Source organism: Magallana gigas, chromosome 2, assembly GCF_963853765.1.
Source record: "Magallana gigas chromosome 2, xbMagGiga1.1, whole genome shotgun sequence".
NCBI classification, from domain to species: Eukaryota; Metazoa; Mollusca; class Bivalvia; order Ostreida; family Ostreidae; genus Magallana; species Magallana gigas.
The window spans coordinates 9,038,418-9,062,832 of NC_088854.1; the positions used below are offsets into that span (position 1 = coordinate 9,038,418).

The 24,415-nt window shown below is 32.8% G+C and overlaps 1 protein-coding gene across 7 annotated transcripts; it reads left to right on the forward strand.

Annotated features, from left to right (window-relative positions):
• The first annotated feature begins 1,912 nt into the window (after window positions 1-1,912).
• On the forward strand, window positions 1,913-23,186 carry LOC105322519 (trafficking kinesin-binding protein 1). Of its 7 annotated transcripts, XM_066074895.1 has the most exons (18): window positions 1,913-1,958; window positions 3,680-3,875; window positions 7,514-7,717; window positions 13,520-13,596; window positions 14,012-14,128; window positions 14,563-14,654; window positions 14,801-14,897; window positions 15,093-15,171; window positions 15,348-15,478; window positions 16,066-16,140; window positions 16,417-16,640; window positions 16,726-17,004; window positions 17,295-17,444; window positions 17,810-17,964; window positions 18,204-18,350; window positions 18,592-18,688; window positions 19,080-19,118; window positions 20,010-23,186. In XM_066074895.1, exons 4-18 carry the CDS (start codon window positions 13,546-13,548, stop codon window positions 20,713-20,715), a joined length of 2,439 nt encoding a protein of 812 aa, XP_065930967.1. In that variant the 5' UTR covers window positions 1,913-1,958; window positions 3,680-3,875; window positions 7,514-7,717; window positions 13,520-13,545; the 3' UTR covers window positions 20,716-23,186. The 7 variants fall into 7 exon arrangements, with proteins under 7 accessions (XP_065930967.1, XP_065930968.1, XP_065930969.1 ...); XM_066074896.1 differs by lacking the exons at window positions 1,913-1,958; window positions 3,680-3,875 and adding an exon at window positions 5,220-5,360; XM_066074897.1 differs by lacking the exons at window positions 1,913-1,958; window positions 3,680-3,875 and adding an exon at window positions 5,389-5,484.
• The last annotated feature ends 1,229 nt before the right edge of the window (window positions 23,187-24,415 follow it).

The following is a 24,415-nucleotide window of genomic DNA, read 5'->3' on the forward strand; positions in this document are numbered from 1 at the left end:
GTCAAAGTTGTTTTCATTGGCGGTTTAGTTATAGGGATATTATCAAAATAGGATTTTCTCTTTCGACAAGAAAGGAACATATCAAAGTGAAAAAAAATCAACGATCTATTTCTTTTATTTATTTATTTTTTTTACATGCGTATTCCTATTTAGCTATTTACTGTCTAGCAATCTTATCATACATATTTTTAGTAATTGCTTGGTTATTATAACATTTTTTGATTGCAAAGACTGTAGGTCAGGAAAAAGAAGGGGGCGTAAAAACATATGTTCGTTTTGAATTCACTATACTGTATATTCATAAGTAATTAGTGTTTTATTATCTGTGTGTTTTTATGACATTTTCTACTCTCTTTTACCTTACAAATTCTATTTTCACGATCGTATCAAGAACAGTTTTTCAGGTTTGGTGAAGTCATGAAGCCCCCCCCCCCCCCCCCCCCCCCCGGCAGCTAGATATTAGGCCGATCGAATGGCTGTAAAAAAAAAAAATTACTATCTAGGTACCAAGAAGGTTGATAATGCTTATATTAGTGTAGAATGAGTAACTATGCAGGCGTAAAACAATTTTATTTAAAATATTAAAAATGTTAATATAGGTTTTTCTCCCCCATTAATCCACGAAGTTAATAAAATTCTTTCTTTCTTTTATTTTACTTATTAAAATATATATATTGTAACGATGACACCTTTTATTTTCTTCTTTGTTTGTTTGGTTTTATTTTTGTAGAATAATTAATGGTGTAATGTGCCGATTCTATTATTTTCTACAGCACATTGATTTTAAAATGTACCATTTATACATTCATGAATTTATTCTGAATGCATCTTCATATGTTGTTTTTGTGTTATGCCGACAAATGCTTTAAGAATTTTGAAATATTTCTCACAATATTACACAGTGTCACAATGCCGCTATGTTTGCATAAATACCCAGTAATATTGATCGATATAATATAGTACTTCTCCAACTATAAAATGAACACAATGCCAACATTTCAATTTAGTCTTTCAGTAAATTGAATTGAATCAAAACAATGTACTAAATACAAGCTTTTTAAGTGCATATACTTGCATGGCACCCCGTCCTATCGACAAAATAATGAATCTGAATTCATTAATTTGTAATCAGCTTGGAATAAAAAATCGTTTCCGATAATGATATATTTGAAAATCAATTGTATAAAAATAGTAATAACAACTGATGGACAAATGCAGAACTTCTTATGCTTGTTTGACATAGCGTTAAAATTACTTTCCAACAATCCATTTTTGAATAAACAATAAATCCAATGTAATATTATATGGTTCGCACCATCCAAAGGATGTGATTAGAGTTCTAAAATTACCTTTTAAATAAAGGTGGTTTTTTTTTTACAAGAACTTGAAATATTTTTTTTATATACTGGCAGGAGATCTTTTAAACGATTACATAAATCTAAATATGAATAAGATAGACAAGAACCCGAAACATTTTCAAAGATTATCCACACGCACACACAAAAATATGTATCCACACTAACTTGAACAGGTGCGTCAGTGCAGAAATATAGATATCACAAGTACATCAAAGTTTGAAAATCATTCATAATCAAACATTGTTACCGATGTACATAACCAATGTTACTGGTTACAAATAGAAAGGGGTAAAAGTCAGGACTAATTTCTGGCCATATATGGAAATATAGATTGTATTATCATTACGTCGATGTTGTATCGTATTTAATAATAATATTATTAAAAAGCCATATTAATTGATTGACGCAAGTTCAAAAAACTTTTAAGTATATTCATTTTTGTTATATCATGTTTAGTGCTAATAACAAAGATATTTGATCCGCCGATGTAATTTAGGGTTTCTCTCAAGACTTGTGATTAGTAAATATTTCTTAATTCAACCAATCACATTGCTCGTTATGTATGCTCAAGGATCTTCAAATGTGTCATGGCGGACAAGGGTAAGTGAAAAACATATGAAATAATAATAAAGTGTGAAACCCAGACATGAAAGAGGCGATTTATTAATTTTAAGTTCAGAAAGACTAGGATTAAAGAATATTTAATGCATCAAACTAATCTGTATGTGTATTGATATGAATAAGACGGAATGTTTATTGACACAATAAATATTCATAAGGTGATAAGTTTACCTCCGTTTATGGATTTTATGATTCATCTTAAAAAAGTATGCTGCATGCAATTATTTTGTTACAACTTTCATATCGAAAACATCTGATAGTTTTGATGATTTGTAAATGTTTCCCAATCTGTAAAATGTTCTGTATCTGCAAGAATTTTCTCTGTTTACATTATTTTGATTAACATTATCAACTGATCAGGAATGTGCAACTCCTTTAAAACCACATATCAATATTTGAAGTGTCTTTTGGAGACCAGTTTCAATAAAAGCAAGGCATAATTATTCAGTTAGTCATTAAATTTAATAAAGATAAACATCACTATTGATAGAAGTATTAAACAGTTAAACAAATTTATTAAAATTCTACACCATACATTTTTACATATTGTAAAATTGACATTCAGTATTAATGAGGATTGTAAGCAAAAGTGTGATTGTTGCAAATTAGAACATTTGCAAACAATAACACCCTAAATTGTGTAAAATTAAATGCAGTTTATTTTGGCCTAACATCTCTAATATTAAATTTGATATATTTACATCAAATGCACTCCTACTAAAAATATTGCAATTAAGCTATGTATTTGCAAAGAAGTTTGATGAATATTTAATTTAATTCTGGTAAAAACACTCTATTTGATTGACTGAACAAATTAGTTTATAATATATAAAGAAATTGATTTACCGGTACAACTCAGGAAGGCTGGCATCAAAACTGTTATAATCCACTTGACGCTACATTTTAATTTTGTACATTTTAATGTCATTTTAAAGGACAAAAAGCTTCAATAACTACATAATGTAGTAATTTATAAAAGGGTTTATAAAGCATAAACTGTCCCAAACCAGTTAACACACTTATAAATTAGGTAGCTATTGAACTCTTCAATTTTCAAAAGGGTGGCTCCCATCAGCCACGCACCTCCGTTCACTTGACTCTACACTAATTTAGTGTTTCGGCGGTGTGATACGAGGTTAATAAGTAATAAATGGTTTTGAAAAAGGAATCGGTTTATAATTTAGGTATTCCTTTTATTTAATTTTACTGCTGCAAATCCGCCTCATCAGGAGTTTATTCGCATTACTGTATGTGTATGTACATAGTACATATATTAGTTATTGTTTAATTATTGAGGAGGTGAGAATATCACCAATATTTTGATTTCGTTTGTAGGACACAATCGGTAATTCTGAGAAAATTTGTCTACATTCTTGTTCTCTTGTAAGAATGTGCCAGTATTTAGTCAGTTTTTGTTTAAGATGCCGTATGCCTGGGTTATATTTGGTGACAACCGCCGAAACACTAAATTAGTGTAGAGTCAAGTGAACGGAGGTGCGTGGCTGATGGGAGCCACCCTTTTGAAAATACCTTATTAACAATAGATATATGATAATCATGTATTTTTAGTTTTTGCACATTTCTACCATAGTGACATAATATTCTACAATTAACATAAAAGATTACTATAGACAGCATTTAAAAGTGACTTTTATCTCTTTTATGCATATTATACTTATATAGTCTTTGAAATTTTGCAGGACCAGCTTGCCATATATTATTTGTATAGCTGTCAAAGAGTAAAAGAAGCTTACACCCTAATTTAAAGGGTGTTCTGTTTAGCCAACAAACTGGACCTATGCGATGACACCCTTTACGCATCATGTGATATAAACCACAAAGATGGGACCCCAGATGACCCCAACTTAGTGACCAGTGACGCCAGCTGTTTGACTGGTAAATATATTAAATTCTACTTACATATTGTTACATTATTAACTTTGGTTTGTTTAACACTTACTTTTTAAACACCACAAAAAACCACTTATGTCAGTTTTTCATACTACAAAGTAAATGTAGTGTTAGTTCATTAATGCATTTATTGAAAAGAAAAAAGGTCATTAGAAAACTTAAAAAATTCATCTGTCATTGAAGGCATAAATATCTTAAAATGCATGTACCAGTAATAAAAATGTTTTCATCTTGTGGGAACAATAATGAATTTTTAACATGCCGTTTAAATCATGTATGCATACAGTAAATTAAAACATGCATTTCTAAATATTCTTAAAAATTCTGTAAGAGACTTTTTAAAAAGAAGATATTGTTTTTAAGGAAATGTTCAAAATGATTATTGAAATTAAAGTTCTAAATCAACTAAAAATACATGTTCTGAAAAACATAGAGGGTAAATAAGTTTGTACTTAGTATGACCACATTTACTTGAATATACATGTATTGCAATTTATGTACTGGTAACTTTCAAAAACACAAGTTGGAGACACTTTTTACAGTTTTAATTCCTTATGGTAAATGTTTTACCTCGAATTGTTTCCTTACTTCTGTGTAATTTGGCAGTCTGACATTGTTAATTTATAACTTCCTATGGTTTAAGCAATTACTATGAATGGTAAGTGTATATAAACACAAGGCAAGAAGAAACTGACTTAACAAATGTACATGGATTAACACAAGGCATACAGCTATTTACTTTTGGATATGTACAGTTAAGTTCCATCCAATACACAGGATGCACAACAGTTCATATGTATTATTTTAAAAGCTTTTTAACCAGGACAGATAACTCTTACACCCTAATTTGGCAATTATTTGATGGTCATGGCAATTTTTAGAGTATTTTAATCTCCATAAGAAGACAAGCTTAGTATAAAGTTATAGGAAGATGATCAAATTTTATAGCTAAAATATTTTGAATTTTTTCTTAATGATTATTTATATCTATAATCAAATCATATCTAAAAAATTTTAGGTAGATCTGATGGTTAATTTGTTAACCACCCAGCCTCCTTAAAGGTTGTATTGTATTATCTTTATAGTTTGAATATCATCAAATTGACATCTGCTTCAGACTGAATATAGAATTGGATGCTTAAAATATTGAATATAATGATAAATGAATAATAAGGAAATACAGGTGGTTGATATGAAATGACACATTAAAATGTATTTCTTTGTTGACAATGTATGCAGAAGTACAAACCAATAGGCAACAGATGACAGGTTGTCAGTTTATTTTTAGATCCCACCATACACCATCTCACAATAAAAATATGTAGATAGAGAGGGAGGATTTACATAGAGTCCAGACTGCATATTACAGTCGGATTGTTTATACATGTAAAAGATTAGTGGAAATTAAAAGATGCATGTTACTTAAGCAGATCTAGATAAAGTATTCCTGGAGTTTTCTGCGGTATGCAGGTAAGTTACCTGTAAGTTTGTAGTGATATAGGTATTTAGGACGTGACATGGAGGAGGTGAACTTCCACTCACCTGTACAGGAGTAAATGATAATGTTTAATTTAATTTGGAGCTTTGATAACAGGTATGTATGTATTCATCTACCAATCTGTTCAGATAGTCAAAGGTCACATGACAGTGGGGATTCATTTTAAACGGTAAAAATTATTTATTATAGATAAACATGTGTTGAATTTTGTATATAATTGCATTTGTAACATAGGGATAGTATTTATATGTTTTATCAATGGCAAATGTGTACTCTTTCAAATTTTTTTGCAAGCACTGTATGTACAACAGTGTAAACCAGTTGATTTAACAAATGATAAAACCGTTCATTGATTACACAATCATAAAGTTACTGTAACTGTTTTGTAATATTTTGTATTACTTGTACACTTAATTTGAACACGGTACAAATAAAATTAACAAATTCAAAAGGTGGTAAAATCTCATGTGTTGTCCAAAATCAACTGGTTTTGAGCATTGTCTCTAATCTTTTGTTGACTTTTTGGAACATATACAATTTCCTGGACTAAATATATAATTCAAATATTAAGAATTAGTCAATATTAACAACAAATCTTTTAGAATGAAAGTATATTCATTATAAATTGTGTTTTTTATGGCAGGGGAAAACTAGCACCCTGCTTGATAAGATAAATCATAATGTATTTTGACTTGATATATGTAAATAATTGTATTAATCAGAGTACATATTGTATATACCAGTACAAACTGTACATGTATTGATTTATTTCAATAATTCATACTGGTAGTGTTTCTTCTAATTTTTATATCAGTATTGATTAGCTACAAAATCATTGTTCCCATTTTTAAAAATTATTTATAGCTATTTGTGCAAATGTGGGAATTATTGGTAGTCGAGAGGTTTTACTTTAAAAGGATAACTTATGAAAATAAGCATAAATATACATGTGGTACATGTAGGTGTATTTACATTTATTTGGACATTCAAATGTATTGTATACAGGTAGACAGTTAAAAACACATCCAGTCCAATTCACTGTTGTGGGTAGGTAATGCATTGTATATGTAAGTGTTGACAGTAAAGTATATGATGTATGTTTCTGTGTGATCTTTTTTACACAATGAATCAGTAATTAGGAGGAACTCTTTGGTGCAAGGAGTGAGAAATGCATTCTCTTCTTTGATGAAGCGTGAAGTATTAAGACAAACCACTATTCAATGTCATACAATATTTCCTTGTCAGTGACTCGGACTTCCTGAGGAGAGTCTGTTATAGTGGCATATTTGTATGAGATTATACCAGTTTGATGCATTTGTATTGAGATTTATGCCTGTGTGGTGTATTTGGACGATATTTATGCGTCATTGTCTGATTTTGTCAAAGAATCAATGTCAGGTCTCTGATGTGTGATGATGCAATGATAGGAATGGTCTGTGACTAATGCAGAGTATTGCAGATTTCTAGGCAGGTCAGCAGCATCATGTGGTAAAATACACAGAACTTGTCTCATTAGTAACTGTGTTTTATACTTTATGTTGATGATTAGGTCATTGATAGGTAGAGATTACATGTACTTCATTTTTCAGCCATCTCATCTTGACCGAATTTCAGAATTAAACCTTTGCCGACTTTACTGGTAGACGTGACTTTTTTTATGAGTGTTTTTGGGGCAGTGAAGATAGTGATATGCAGACCAGATTATATCATCAAACCAAATGCCTTGAAAAGCATGAGTTGTTACTCACAGAAAGACAAATATTATTGGCATGTCTTTTCCATTGCTCCAGAAAATGGGTGTACATTCCTTCACTGTATAGCAGAGAACTGTGCAGCTAAGATTTGTCAACCCTAAAGTTATCTGTACTGATCTCTTGGGTATTTTCAGTGTTGGAAAGAAATAACAAAAATTGTTGAATATCACATTGATTAGGAGTGTTAGATATAGCAATTTATGACAATTTTCCTTGCCTGATTTGAATACAACATCATAAATATTGATTGTTGAATGTTGATACATGTACATGTATGTTATTAATAAAGTTGGACCCGAATGTCCATCTTCATGCTTCCTCGAGATTTGTAGATAAATATGTATGTAACCTTGCTTCCCTTTGATTTGTAGATGTATGTAACCTTGGGAACCTCCCAGAAGTTGAGATTCTGAGTCTGATAGAGGAGCAGATCCCCAAGTATCGTCTGCGGGCGGACACCATCACCAACTTCTGTGGCTACGACAATCAGGACTGGATCCAGACCCCTCTAATCCCCATAGATGAGGACCTAGAGCTGTCCAATGACCAGATCCAGGAAACCCTCAAGTACTTTGGTAAGGTCACACAGGGTTTTGGGACATGTAGTACTGTACAGGTAGACCATCACAGCCTCTCCCCACTCACACACAATTAACCTGCTTGTAACTGTTAGTAGCTGTCCTATGACCAGATCCAGGGAGCCCTCAAGTACATGTACTTTGGTAAGGACACGCAGGATTCTGGTAGTACTGTACAGGTAGATCACCCCCACCCCCTCCTCCACCCACACACAATCTGCTTATCACTAAGTGTAGGTGATCGTGATGGACACAGAATCAAGACTTCCCTCTCATAGCCCTTCATATTACATAAACTAGACTTTGACCCGTGTGTGCACGGGTTGACATTGCATATCGGACATTTAGAAATAGGTACATCGATACACCTTATTATTGACATTTACATAACAAAGCTATAAGCCTACAATAATGCTATTAATTTCACTACACTTTCCTTAGTTTTAATAACCTAACTGTGTCTCGAGAAAGGCCCATCCCTTACTTATACCCGTAAAGTAGCAGAAAATTGCAGAATAGCTCCGGAACGATTTTGGAGAAAGTTAATGAATGAAGTTGCCTTGAAAATAACAGTCAAATACATCACAACAAACCTTTATGAGACTGCAAATCTCTTTCAACTAAAAAATTTAATCCATAGAATGGAAGAACTCAACACCTTTTCATCTACGTACACGTATATTCTTTGTAAAACTGGGTCTGTAGGACATTATTCATTTTTACGATAAAACATATTCTATCTTCACTCTCCTAACAAATATAATGTAACGTTTTTGCATGTAATCAATATTAGTTTTGTCATCACGAAGATGAAAGTAAGTGCTTAGTTGAAATGTATATTTGTTATTTTATACTTTCTCTCGTAAGAAATCATTAATTTATATGAACAGAATATATAGCAAAAGTCCAATGAAAATTTACCCGTATTTGTATTATCATTTCTGAGTTTATTCAGGGAGAGGTGATATTGTGGAAACAAATATAAACTAAAGATCCCGTTAGCGTGAATGTATTGCGCAAGCGCAAGATTGTAAAATCCAAAAAATCCAGGTGATTTCCGGGATTTTTTGAGGAATTTTCGTTGATTATTAATTAGCGAAGCTTAACTGAGAAAAAATAAAAACAAATTGGTAATCTTCAAGTACCAAAGATGTTTAAAATATATAAAACAAAAGACAGTATTCTTCCGATTTCTCGGTATTAAAGACTAAAAATTCGAGTCTATTATTTTAATATAGTAGTATAGATAAAATGCACCATTCATGCAGTTGAATGTTGTCACAGAATGCTAAAATATTTAAAAAGCTGTTTTGGAAATAAAGCCCTTTATTACTTGCTTACCTTATTAACTTGAAAATAAGCTTTGATGAGCAGCATAATAAGTTTTGGCGACAATCAAGAGAACAACAGATTTTAACAGTGAAATAAGCTGATCATGTTAACACCCTCTTCTTCCCTCTTTCCATACTCTGGTTTCATCAATATTCAAGGGTATCAATTTTCATGGATGAGGTGACAATCACAGTTTCAAGGATAGGTAAATTCGGGGCCAATGACCCTATCAATACAAAATGTTAATAGAGATTGCACTTCGATGAACATTTAATTTCGTTGATCAACTAAACAACGAAATCCATGAAAATTGGTATTCAACGAATATTGATTAAACCACAGTATGTAGATTTTAGACCATTGGCATTTTGTAAATAAATCATCTTAATTCATGGCATGGCCAAATTGTCATCTTTGACATAATGTGCACATGTAGTTTGTGTTATATTACCCCTGGTAGTCTGACCAAAAAAAAAAGATAGAAAAAAGTTGAATGTTTTCATTTGATTGCCCCATGCATTGTTGTATATGTAGTTATGGGCCTGTGTTTAAATGATTGTATCCCCCCCCCCCCCCCCCCCCCCCCCCCGTTGTTTGTAGGTGCTTGGATGAAACTTGTTACATGTGATCTAATTATATAAGTTTACATTGTTCACAGGGGACTCGCCTAGGGTAAACAATGGACACTGTTGGGGTGTTTGGGTCAGTCTTTGTGTGTGATGTCTATGATTCCAACGTAAACATTCACAATCAGCCACCCTGTTACAGTAAATGGCTTTTACCCTGTTTTGTGTATTGATTTTGCCATTCTGTGAAACAATAGAATTGTACAGGAATGGCATCATTGTGTTCCAGTCTATGTTACTGTCAGAGAAAGCTATTGCAACAGGATTTATTCCTTGAGTTGAGCCAGTGAATTGTAATAGCTGTACTGAGTAGCCAGCTTTCCATTGCTTGGCTCTTACAATTAATATATTGTAGAATCCTCTCCATTCATAATAGGAAAATTCTGTGACTTTTGAATGACTTAACAAGCAACATTTTTTTTCTATAAAGATTAAGTAAAAAATACCAACATAAACCAAATACCTATATAATTAATCTGAAGTTGGCAACAATATAATGCATTAACTTATATATTATCCTACAAGTAGTTGACCCCTTTCTTTGTAGTTTACACTTTTGACCATTCTGTGACCTATATATGCACACATAGTAAGTTATGGTATGTGTTGGGCACAATCATGTATTAATCTTACTGAGGCAAATAATTGGATTATACCTGTGTGCTATAAGCATGTAGAGTATTAGAAAAACGGCTCTTTTTTCTCCGATTTGACCTACACAATGTATATTGATCCAGTTCTAAGGCATGTTATTTATAGCAATAAAGTTCCAATATCAACAATGGTCAATCAAATTTTAAAGGTAGTCTGAATTTGCCATATTTTATCTGTTTGGGGTTCTAAAATTTATCAAGAGCAATTTAAACTTGCTTACACAAACTCCAGCCCTTAGTGCAATCCAGCTAGCTATAGGTTACAGTTTTGTGTATTGTTCATTGATTGAAAATAAGACCTTTTTCAGGAGGTGGAAAACTGTTTGGCAAGGAGACTTGACAAAATTTCAATGGCTTTAATTAGCGCTTTAGTCTGTTGGACAGGTGCCATTGAACGACTCCTGAGAACATGTACTGTCTGTGAAACAAGTTTGGGATTTAGCAGTTAGATCATATTACTGCATGACTATTAAATAAACCAAGGATTGAGTCATTTGTAAACACTCCTACCAGATTTCATGTGACTGGATTTTTGTTTGAGTGTCAACAATTTTTATTCTGTTACTGTTAAAAATTAGAATGTAACAGAAATTATTCCATTGTCATCGGCAGTTTTATCTGGAGGTGCTAAAATCAAGACAATTGCTTTCTCTGTTTGAGCATTTAAAGTATTTGTTTTGAAAACTAGAATCATTGGATGGTTATGAGGATCTTACCTAAGGAAAAAAAAAAGCATTAAACCTAACGATGCATCGTCAGTAAAAATTTAAAATTGAAATTTAGAAATTTTTATGCACATCGATTGGAACATTTATCCCCAGGTATTGATTAGTTTGGTTTTACATAGCCATTCATTAATTTAGATATTGCTCTCATTCTGTGTATTCATGATGATTTGATATCATTTCTCATGAAGAAAAATAATCCGGTGTAGAATTGATTCAGTTTCCAATAGCAACCAATAGTAACCATCAAGTAAAGCGCTCAATGTGACAGGTAATTTCAGGAAAATGCTAGCTACCTGGGAATAATTTTCCTCATGGAATATTTATTGTGGCGACTGTAGGATTTTTAACGGCTGATGTACAATAGAATAGATTGATTATTGATCTAGTAATGTGTATTGGGTTGACTTTGGAGGTAGATCCATCAGGGCTGTGCAAGGTTGAAGAGGACGGTGACAGGCTTCATTGTGACTATTCAGTGTTTGATCTTCCTTGATCCCCCCAAGGTCATCAAATTCTAATTATTCTGTGAAGAGTTGATTTGATGTGCAACAATTTTATCTGAAGAATCAGCACTTATATATATATGAGGTTCCAATATCATTAGAATGAGTGCAAGCAACAGTTTTGGGTTTGGTAAATTTTGTCCAAGTCAGAAGGAAGGTGCTGCTATGCAGAAGTTTCAATATACAATTGTGGTACATACATGACTGTAGAAAGTGTGGATTGTGAAATGCTGAATTTACTGAAGCTGGAAGTACAGCTGATTTCTAATTAACCTAATTGACAATGGAGTATGGATGATCAGTTTGAATCGGGAAGTAATGCAGACAGTAATTTATGGAACTTAGCAGGTATATAAACACATACTTATATGGGTATTGTGTGGGTTTTGGCAGGTAATGCACTTTTTTGTGTTGACACTGTGAATTGATCCTTTTAAATGCACCCGTCCTTAACAGAGTGACGTCAGGAATATACATTTGTTTTGATCGCTGTCTGAAATCGGGCCAATATTTAAATACACAAAAGATTAGTCTAGTTAACTGGAAGCATTTTGACATGCAATATCTTTTTTATCCATGTTATGTAATCCTGGAGAAAACTTGTTTACAAAAGCCCCAGAACTTTGAAGTTGGTGATATCTTTGTAAAATATGACATAGTGGAGTACCGGTAAAAAACAATTGCAGAAGTTAAAATGGAGCTCATCCAAATTTGGATTTGAAGGCTTCACATGGGGTGCATGCATAATTTAATATGCATTAATGGCATAAATCACAGAAGGAATTAAGCTCTTAAGTTTGACATTGGTTTGAGACTTAATGAACAATTTAACTGGTAAGGGAGCTTATTTATTAATTTATATTGAAGGCAAAATTAGAAAATAATAATGTTACAGAATTCTTACCTTGTAATTTCATTATTTGTATGGAATGTGTTTTATTAGCTTAGTGGAAAAGTTCAGAATTTATGCAAGCACATGATTTTGTCTTTATGATATACCTGGTTATTAAATCTAAAATATTAGGCACATATTTATATTTTTATGCATTATCTCTTATTCTCTACAATATCTCTTTTGATGTTACAGTTACTTCAACTGAATTGAAGCTTGATTTGTTTATCATTTGAATTGATAAAAGAAATTTTAGGCTAATATGATGAATAATTTAATTATACTGTAAAACCCTTGTGAGTAAAATTTAGCTAAATGCACAACATTTATAAAAAAGGTAGGATTAAAAAATTGCTCAGTAATTCTAAAGATTATGAAAATGTTCTAGTAAATTATACTCTAATTCATAGATCAAAGTTTAAAAAATTCTTTCTAAAACCTTAATTGTCTAAACATCTAAGCGTAAATACTGGATAAGTCTTATTATTGTGTTGAAATGTTTCCTCTCTGAGTAGCAAATTCATTATGAATTATTCTTACTAGAACATTCAACAAACATTTGAAAATTACAGCTATAATTTCATCAAAATCTAAATTTCAACAGAATGCAAATTTGATTTATTATAAATTGCTGACCAATTGATAGGAGCATTGAGAAAAACAAAATTAATGTACATTTTTATACATACAGGTGCTATTTATAGCATTTGTAAATTTGTACTTGTACGTGCATCTAAATCAAATACTATAGGTTTTTATTAAACGCGATGATCGAATTAATATCTGAGTACAATTGGAAGAAGCGACCTTTGCTTATTTCTTTTTATTTTTCAGACAGTTTTCAACCATAGAAAATTATAACAAAAAAATTTGGTGTTAACGATTTTATATTCTTGCAATTTTATATTCTTGCAATTTTATATTCTAACGATTTTATACAAATCAGCAGAATTACAGAATTAAGTATTCGTGTAAAGTAAGGAATTTACAGTAATATATATATAAGATATTTCAGTAATATATAGATTGTTAAAAAAAAATTGTGATATTTTTATTTTATTTCAGTGCTATGTTCGGATCGTGTGACACAGATGACTAAGACATACAATGATATAGAAGCGGTTAACAGACTACTGGAAGAGGTAACCAAAAAAACAGCAAACCCCATAAATGGTTATTCCTATTGCACAACACAAATATTGAATCTAGGGGTAGCTTTTCGTAGAAATAAAAACAACCAAAAGTGCATGCAGGCCTAGTTCTTCTGTAAATCTGCGGGCTCAGGATACCCTGATATAAAAAGTCAGACAGGTTCAGGGCCAAAGATGTAAATCACCGTGATCTTCTGTAGGATGGCTTCTGTTAAAATGTTCTATTTAAATTTATAACATCTATTGCATCTCCAAAAACAAAAAAATTGTCATGAAAAGATTTTCTTCATTGCATTAAGTACTTTAAATTTAAAAGCAAGGATTTTGTGAATTTTGAGTCAAAATTTCAATGTTAAATTACCTCTTTTTTAAAAGTTGATAAATTGTTTGTTTATGATATTTGCAGAAAGAAAGAGATTTAGAGCTAGCAGCTAAAATTGGACAAACTTTACTGACAAAAAACCAGGAACTCTCCGAGAAGAATGATGTTTTAGAGGAACAGTTGGGGTTACTCTCTGAAAAGGTAAACAAAAGGACATAAAGAATAGGAGCATGCATATACTTTGTTAAATGTGGTAAATATGTACATTATGTTCCCACACCCTCTTCCCTCTTTCTTTGTCTTCCTCATTAGCTAAACTACTGTGGAATCATTAGAATTCGTGGTGGCCCAATTTTCGTGGTTTTCATGGGTAGTCCTCCCCCATGAATTTACGTCCTCCACGAAAACAAGCTTTGCAAGAGTTTTTAAAACTGAAAACTGAAAACATCCATGGAATTACATCCCCATGAATAAGCAAAAAAAACAACAATCCCCGAAAATTGGCCCCCACGAATTTAAATGATTCTACAGTAAGTCCCAGTACATGAATTTTCAAAGTAAATCTAATTGGTTAGCATACCTGTAGATAATTTTACTTACACTGTGTCTGACTAACATGTATGGTGTATTTGTAGGTAAACCAAATCAAACATGAGTTATCATTAAAGGATGGCCTGCTGCAAGCTTTCTCCGAAAATGTGGACTTATCACCAAGTGACGAATCCAGGTAAAATATGTGGGACAATATTTTCTGCCTTTTGTTATTACTGACATAAATATCTAGGGAAGAAAAGACTTTCTTTGTGAAATGTTTGCTTTGAATGTAATTTTTTTTTAAAATTATTACCTGTCATTTTTCACCTGTGATTTCAGTGGCAGTACAGACTGCTTACAATACCTTGGTGGAGCATGTGCTATCGAGAAAAAAGTCAAAGTTCTAGAGGAGGAAAACCTCAAACTCAGATTAGAGGTTTGTAAGCTGAAAGCGTTTATAGGCTTTTTATCCTGCTACTTTGAAGTTGCTTTATTTTTATAAAATTGAAGAAGGAAGAATTTCATGTTCTTTTCAAGATTGGTTCATATTGATAAAATATGCAGCAGAGTGCAAATAAGAAATTTCAACTCTTTATTGAATAAAAATGAATCCTACATTTTTTGTTGCTAGACTGAGCAGTTATCTTCAGAAACTTCAAGATATGAGGAGAAAGAACAGAGGCTGGTGGATGACTGTGTGGCACAGCTCAGTATGTATCATACTAGTATTTACTGTCAGAGAGTTCAGATGTAAACTATGTTAACTGTCCAAATTCTTAAGGGTTATAGTGTATTTTAAAGTATATAATTACAGCTTTTAGCTGTTTTTAACAAAAATTTTGAATAGAAAAACTCAAAGTGAAATATTACATTGTTATACAAACAGGTGCCAAGAAGAAGGAGCTTGACTTGCTGGCCGAGGAGCTGATAAAGCGGTCGGAGGAATGCAGCGGACAGAAGGAAGAAATCACCGGGCTACTGGCCCAGGTGGTGGAGCTCCAGCGCCGCCTCAAAATCGTGAGTTAACCCATCTTCACGTCTTTTTTTCTTTTTTTTTATTTCCTGGATGCCCTTAACCAATAAATTTCTTTCACCAGCTAGTCATGAAATTTTGTCTTTATTAATTATTTTAAGGAAAGAAAATTGTGTAAATTTAAATGTCATGTACATGTACAATGTACTAGCGCTAACTGCCAATCTGCAAAATTGGCTTCCATGAGTTTAAATGATTTCACAGTAAATGAATTTTTATCAGTCTGTTTAACAAATATTCAAACTATCCAGTTTGTATCCAGTTTGTATCCTGTGTGTAGGTTTAAGTTTGTCTGGTAGTTGAGATGCAATTTTAAGCAATTTTGTTTTAAAAAAAATGAAGTCAGTAATTAAATGCATGTTTGCATCTCCAACATAAATAAGGCAAGGTAAGGGAGGCTCTCAAGGTAAAGAAAAAAAATGAAAATCAATATTTCTTTAAATCGTACGTGCGGTGTGAGTTGATATCAATGGACATGTTTTGTCAAGGAATACAATCTCCTGTGCAGCATTAAATGGACAATTATTTTTATGACTGCTCATAGCATAATTACTTTGATGTTTTTATGTAGATGACTTTGGAAAACATGGAGTATCAGAAGCACTTGGAGGAATCGCAGAAAGCTCAGAGGGAGCTCACCACAGAGGTCTGATTCATTCATTCATTCATTCATTCATTCATTTTCTTGTTCATTTATTCATTCATCCACTGAGTCTTTCAGTCCATTCTTTTGATTTGCATGTTTGTTTTATTTTCAACTGTTTTATTTCTCTTACATGGACATGTTTATAAGAATGATTCTGAGAACTCTTTGCTTATTCACTTTATACCTTTTGAAAAAAAATGATCCTTTTCAATATTGTTACAAGTACATAAGGCTTACCAGTATATCTTTCTTGAACTATTCTTGTTTTACTTGTAGCTTTCAGCCTTAAAAGACAAGCATGATGAGTTATATGCCCTGTATGAACAGGCCCAGGAAGAGATTCGAGAACTCCGTCGTAAACAAAAGCCAGGAGCGGTAAGGCACAATTATATGTCTGCGTCACTCCTCAGCATCCCCTCCGACTCACTGGCCTCGGAATTAGAAAGCTCACTGCGAAGTGAATGTGATTATCCTCCAGGATTCTCCCCTGCAGAGAGAAAGTAAGGAAAATATGGCTGTAAGACTGTATTTGTAATAAAACTAAGATCTTCTTTAAATTATTATTCTCGGTAATAATCTTGACAGGGTACATAACTGGAAGATATTTGAGACTGCAAAGGCGGCCCTAAAGCCAGGAAGTTCTCGGTATTCTCTGCCAGGGTCAAGAAGTTCCCTTGGACCCTCCGCTAGCCAGAGCATGATGAATCTAGGTCACAGTCCACCTGGGGCCAGTAGCCTGGATATAAGTCATAACGACAGCGGTGGGGAGTCAGCCTCTGTCTCCACCAGGAGTTCTATGTACTTTGCTGACATGGAGGAAAGCGAAGCTCCGTCTGATCTGGCCGGATTTAACAGTTTGTACAGGTAATGATAACGGCATTAGATTGCAATAAAAACTACTCCTTGTACATCTTTGTACTGGGAATGATAACTGTGTTATATTGCAATAAAAACATCTTGTACATCTTGTAAAGTAAAGAGGTTAATACTGTTAAAACAATTATCGGAAAACCATAAGGACAAGATGTCTTCATATCTTTATAAAGATATATACATGTATATGTAGGAGAGTGAGTTGACATTTCAGCAATATTTGTTATAGTTGTTTCAACCTTTGAAGAGTGAGAAATTTGTAGTACCATATGCTTTTGCAGAAACCAGAAATGTCAGTATGGAAAACCAGGAATCCCTGGTTCCAATGATCTGGAGACAGCCTTACGTAAACTTTCATTGAGACGAGCCAATGAGTTGAATGAACAGGATTACAGAGAAGATGAAGACAAGAAGCATCGAGGGAGAAATAGGTACCATTCTGATTGATAATGAATAGATAATTAATGACCACAGTCAGACAAGAGACATGAAGGAATAAAATGTTATCATGTGCTTAGTTAGAATAGTAAGTGATAAAGTTAAATTTGTAATCATGATGAATTGAGAAGAAACTTGCGAAAAAAATGATACACAGCCACACGAAAAGGACACAAATACAGAAAGTAATTTTTTCTGGATTAGCTTTATGTATTGAACAATTGCATGCTTGGATGAATTAATTTCACTTGGGAAAAATCTCTAGGATATTTGTTATCTGAATGAAAATAGATGACAAGACAGGTGTTTGTTACACATGCTCATGCTATTGATGTATCTACCTTTGTGATCCCTGTAGGATGGAGAGTGAGATGTCGGACACACCTGGAGTGTGTAGGACCCCCGACAGTACCCTGTCCACAGGCAGTGGCCTGTCCCACTTTTCTCTCTCAGGGAGTAACAATCCATACTACCGCCTCCCTCAGAAACTCAAAATCATCAAACCACTCGAAGGTATACATTGTCAAACTCAAGTCTTGTCTTTAGATACATGTATATTTGTTTGTGTATAAGCTGTCATATGTGATATATCTTTAGTGACATTTTTTCACACTTAATGCAATTTTTCCAACAAATAATACAATGACATGTTTCATTTGCATTGTACATTTAGTTAGTAAGGGAATTCAGTAATGGGGCACCTGATGAATTTTACATGTTTTTACTAAAGTGAACACACCTTTTCTGCACAGGATCTGTTACCTTGCGGCAGTGGCAGCAGTTGGCTACTCCCAAAATAGAAGGCCTGTTTGAGTCCAGACCAGGAGTAGCCACTCGTGGAGACAGGAAGCTGGACATTGAGGCAGAGACGTATAATATCAGTGACTTTGAAGAAGACGGTAGGATATTCTTTCACACAGTTTATTTCATATCACAATTTGATTTTTAAATGCACGGCAAGCATTAACCAGTCTGGATTTGTAAATGATTGCAACATTATTTGTACACCTATTTTTATAATGTATCTCGCTCATTTCATAAAATCCACTAGTATCTGTCCTGATTTGATCTGATTACATGAATTAAAGCCCCAAAAATTTGTTGGAATAGAGGAAGTGACTTGATTTGCCTGATTTACAGATGACTATCAGGAATGCCCCAGTAAACGCGTTGAGGAGAGCACCACCATTAACACACTCACCGACTCCAGGGTCAAACACCCCTCAGATTACAGCAGGTACGAAGGGACATAACTCTCATAGCATGATTCTGGATGATGTTGATCAATGTGTAGAATTTTCATTCATTTGATATGCTTTCACATTTTATTGATTTTGATCTCCCATATTGGTTTTAAATTAATTCTCATTATTAGCCATTTAATTCAATACATATGAAAATATTAAATTATTTAATCATATATCAAACGTAAATAAACATTATAGAATAGTTTATACTAATAAAACTTCTTAATCAGAATTAAATATAACTATATGTATTAGTATTCACCTTACTAAAAAATCATAGCAATAAATTTGTTTTGATTTTTATCTCTTTTGTTATGATAAATTTCCAGATGATTTTTATTTGTTAACTCTGATTACAATCATTATGTTACTTTCAAACAGTGATGAAGATGAGACTTTATCTGAATGTGATAAAAGCGAGTGAGTTTTCTCCCTTTGAGTGAACTTCAGAAATGTATTAACTGCGTCGAAAGCTCTGTAGTGCCACTGACCCATCAAGAATATAATCTGGTTTATTGCATGAAAAACATGTAGAGATTGGGGTACATGTATTTGTACTATCACATCTATGTATGGCATCTTTATTCATTCATTGAAACAGCTAGCTTGCATGCCTTGGTTGATTTGTACATACATTTGCATTATCTGTTCACATAAATAGAATAGTACATAACTTATAATGGAATACCTATCCACATGTAGATAGATAAATCCAAAAATACAAAGACATGTACATATTTGTACAAATTATTATTCTATAGGCCTGTACAAATACATATTTTGTATGTATACCTGTAGAGGCTTGCCAGCACTATATTGTACATGTCGGAGTTGGCAATTAGGCTGTTGGGGTACTAGGGTGTGTGTACTGAGCTTTGTATGAGTGTCTCCGTCCCTCTGCATGCTATAGGTCTAGTCCTTCAATTTTACAGAATCAGGAGGGTACATTTTGCACCAGGTACAGGCAGTGCCTTGCTCTTCTTATTCTACTCTAACTCCAATCTCCACTGATCATTTTTCACTTGTTTTTTTTTTTTTCTCAGTTGAATGCCACTGCATGCTTATTTGTTTTTATGGAGTCTGTTTTGGCAAAAATATTTGAACTAACTGGTATTGAATTCATAATTTTATTTAAAAATTAAATTAGTATAGACAATGATACATACCTTTTATAAAAATTACTGGTAGATTATTTTCTTTTGTTTCCCTTATCCTGTAAATGATTTTGAATTCAAGTGATACTAAGTGTTACAATATTTTACAGGGTATTTAGAAAAGCTATTTTTAAACTCTATTTTGTATTCGTTTCAGTACCACTGCTTCTCCAAGATCGCTCACATCAAGAATGGCCACTGGTCAGCAAGGCACAAACAGTGGAACTAGTACGTACAGCATGTCGATGGGACTGGCTTCTATCTTGAACGAGCGAGATCTCTTGTCTACAGCAGCAAAAAAGAAGAATGCAAAATCGATGCCAGAAACGGCAACAAACCCAGAGAGGGTTGACAGCATCGTGTCCGATTCCCATTTTGAGTTTTCCAAAATCACAGCGTCTTCCACTTACACCACTACGACTGAATGCAGCATAAAGTTGTCTACAGGGCAGGAAGTACCCCCTCAGGATTCTGGTTATTCAGGATCAAGTTCATCTGACTCTTCAGGCTCCATGAACCTGCCCTTTTCACTACAGAGAGGGTTACCCTTCGATCATTTAAACCAGGGGACCCATGTTTTAATGGACACCCTGAAACATACAGGTTACTCGCTGATAAACTCAAGGTATATCGGGGGAATACTGAGGCCTCAGAATAGAGAGGGAATGTCTGGGGCAAGTTCTACTGCATCGTGTGAACAGGCAAATACTTCCTCAACAGCTGATAAATCAGATGTTATTCACGTGACTGCAGGGAAAATCTCAAAAAGTGAGGCATCAAAGATCAGCTCACTGTTTGGGCGTGCCCTTCCAGGGGGTGTATCTGGGGCGTTGACACAGCTGCGACAAAACGGAATCTTTTGAATGAGAGAGTCCTTGAAGGACTTGTGACAGACCGACTAGGGTCAAAAGGGGGGATGGGTGAACCTGTGGTGTGTGCCTTATCATTTTGCATTTGATCACAATTTTATCACAAGCATTAGTAATCTACCTTTACATGCGTACAATCAGGTAATTTATTTGTGTACCTAGTATGTGGCATTTTTGTATCAGCTTTTTGTGATTTATTACAATAAGTTAGTATTTGAACATAAAACACTTACCGGTAAATTGATCATGGAATGAACTTTATTTTGTAGTCATTGTTCAGTTTAAGATACCAATTTATACCAAACCTTGCCAGTACTCAATGGAATGGTCCTACATTTTTCAACACTGGTCACATAATTGTTATAATTTTTATGAAAAAGGAATTTTGACCTCTGGTATGTATTCAATGTGAGGTTTTTATTTTTCAATCAATACATGTATAAATAAACAAACATGTACATGATTATTTAATTGTTAATTTAAAACTATAAAGTGAAATACTTAACAATCCTAATGTATATAAAGTACTTAATAAACCACTAATCCATTAATTGTGCTGTGTATTGTAGCAAGGGCTAGAAACAGTGCTAATTGACTGAATCCTTCAATAGAGAAAAGAAAACTGAGTATTTATTTGTAGTATGGTAATTTACAATTATCTACAAAGACAGAAGTCATTTTCATTTTCATTCCATTGTATAGAGTTCCGAGTGACCGGCATTCAGTGATTTGTTATTGCTCTTACGTATTGTCCATGTGTCTGTGTTGTACATCTACCAGTAGTCAGGGATGAATCTACATAATGTGATAATCTATACTGCTATAGAATGTACTAGCTAGGCTTGCAGTGATTTGTGATATAACCGTTGTAATGATGTGGAGGGGTTTTCTTTTGAAGTAATTAATGGCCCAACACAAAATTTGGGTCACAGACTGACATATTTAGGGCTGTGATGACATGTACGTGTTGTAACTAACAAATTGGGATTTTATTTACACTGAAAATGTCAATTAATCTGTGTTGTTAAAGTTTGGTTTCATTTTGTAAAAGAGAAAGTAAATTAAAATTACATGGAGATGGTGCATAATGAGAATCTCAGCAGTTTTGTAGTGTGACACATAACAAAGTGTTTTGTGTTTGAATTTCCTGTGTGGTTATAATAACATGACAATTTTCTGTCCATAAACATGGTGTTCAGTGTGAAATGATACTACTTGTACCTAAATGTCTTTCATATTTTATATGGCCATTGCCTGCAAATTATTCGGAAAAATTATCAAGTGAAAATGGTGTAGTGTGTTTTAGAAGACCAAGGCAATTGTAATAATCTTGTCTAACCCCTAATTTGTGTCTAAAACGGAGTTCATGCAAACCTATACTTCATAGAAATTTCCTAGAAACGTGTCTAGCTGAATCAGTTATGTGGTACATGTAATTGTTTTCCATTGTGTGTTAACATCAATAGTAGACCAAGATCAGTCATTCTCTCACATTCGATACTCACTTTAAGAAGAATTAATAATCAAGTGCTTTGCTTTATGTCCAAGGTATCTTTGCTGAAGATAAATGGATCAGAGAGCAAACAGTGGTGACAAGTTGGGGTCCATTTTATGTACTTGCTGATTACTTATTGGGGGTTTGTGTATTTTTTGTTTTTATTAAAAAGAAAACCATTTGCCAGATAAATTTTGACCTTTGTTTATCCTGACCATTCTGTTTTTCTTTTAACCAGAACATTTTGTGTTGTGATATTTTTAATCTCTGTATATATCTCATTGTATATGACTTCCAAGATGGGTTGGCCGGGGAGTATAGTATGATGTGTTTATGTACGTGTAGGAGATGTGATTTATGTATAGCTTATCTAAGCAGAGACAAAATATATGTACTTCACCATAGGACATTATTACAATGTAGGTCAGTTCTCTCCTCTTTGATTATTTTAGGATATAATGTAATAATTTGATTAGAATATTATTCATCCTTGTGAGTGCCAAATTTATGTGTACTGTTTATTTTTAAATAATTATACATGTACATGTAATATATTAAATTTATTATTAGCTGTAGGAAATGAATGTATTCTAATTTGTTGATTTTTTTTTTCTCCTTCAAAGTTGTACTTAAAAAATAGCATCGTTAAATTTATTTAAATGTTCTCAATTTTTCGTAACTACTGCACATAATTTTTAAAAAACATTCTTTTAGAATTAAAATAAATTTGGATTCTTGTTGAAATTGTTACACAGGTGTGTGATTTCAGTCAGGACTAGATTAATGAGTGTATGAATTGAGGGGTCGCCTGGCGACGATTTGGTAAAGGTGCTATCTTGAAGGAGCAGGCTTGTTTTGATTGGTTACTGTTTTTATTTCCTTTGAGGACCTCTATGCATCAGACCAGAGATATGTATATATCTACTGGAGTCTGTTATTGATTAAAACAATTAAAGAATCAGAAAAACTACACATTCTTTTGTTGTTCTGTAGAGTGATTCCATAGTGTCTTTGTATCATATAAAAAAAATTTAAATGGGATCATGATAATTCAAAGAATTTTTTTTTTCAATATGAACAATATTTAGCTTAGTAAGTTTATAACTTCCATGTCTACAATGCCCACTCCACAATGTCTTTGATATCCAATATCCAGACAAGAATTTCTTTACATAGAAAAAATAATCAAATTTGAGATCATGTCTTTTTATTGTTAACAGTATAAAAAATAATCTTAAAATTGGACAAAAATTAGTCAAAATACTGAGTACATATATATAGGGAGAGACAGTTCACCTGTGAGTAGAATTCGGTGCTTGCTGAGTGGTCGATATGTGTAGAGGAAAAATTAAAGAAAATATGAGACATCTTGGTTACTTGTGTAATTTACAACAAATCAATCTATGTCTATAATATCTGAAGATTTCTTTTTATGCATAATGAATAAATAAAGTTAAATTGTGAAATTCACGTACTAAATGTTAACAACAGCCTCAACACCAAAAACCATTACAAAACAACATCTGATCTTTAAATCATAAAGTGTATAGAAAATATAAGTTCTCAATCCTGGAATAAAGTACTGTAAATTCCTTATATTTCGCGAGTACTTACTTCCGCGATTCCGCTGTTTAGCATCAAATCACGAGAATATAAAATTGTGTATGATGGTCAACAAATTTACCATTATTGACCTCTCCAAAACTTTAAGATGTGATTTTTTAAGTATAAACTTATGATTAAGTAAAGAAAAAATCCATTTTCCTTATGACATTTTTATATTGAACTCTTGTTCTGAAGAAAATACAGTCTAAAAATGGCCACGACCATCGAACCCTCTTAACTTCCAGCTATTATTGTTCTATATATATATATATATATATATATATATATATTTTCTTAACTCAATATATATATATATATTTATATATATATATATATATATATATATATATATATATATATATATATATATATATATATATATATATATATATATATATATATATAATCAAAAAAGAAAAAGAAAATGAACAGTTCCAAAGTTTCTATTCACTAGCGCTTTCTGGATTTACATCCTTCTTCAGGTGAATGTACATAAGTTATGAACTTGTTTTCCTTAGAAACGTTTACTATGACGTCATGATGTAACGAGAGTCTTTTCAGGGAAGGAATAAATCCATGACGTCATAATACAAT

Bases quoted from the DNA above. Each gene is read 5' to 3' on its own strand.
- LOC105322519 (XM_066074892.1), top strand. From the start codon at position 11,853: ATGGATGATCAGTTTGAATCGGGAAGTAATGCAGACAGTAATTTATGG. The intron at 14,655-14,800 runs GTAAAATATGTG...CTGTGATTTCAG, and splicing joins TCACCAAGTGACGAATCCAG to TGGCAGTACAGACTGCTTAC. The intron at 16,141-16,416 runs GTCTGATTCATT...TTTTACTTGTAG, and splicing joins AGAGGGAGCTCACCACAGAG to CTTTCAGCCTTAAAAGACAA.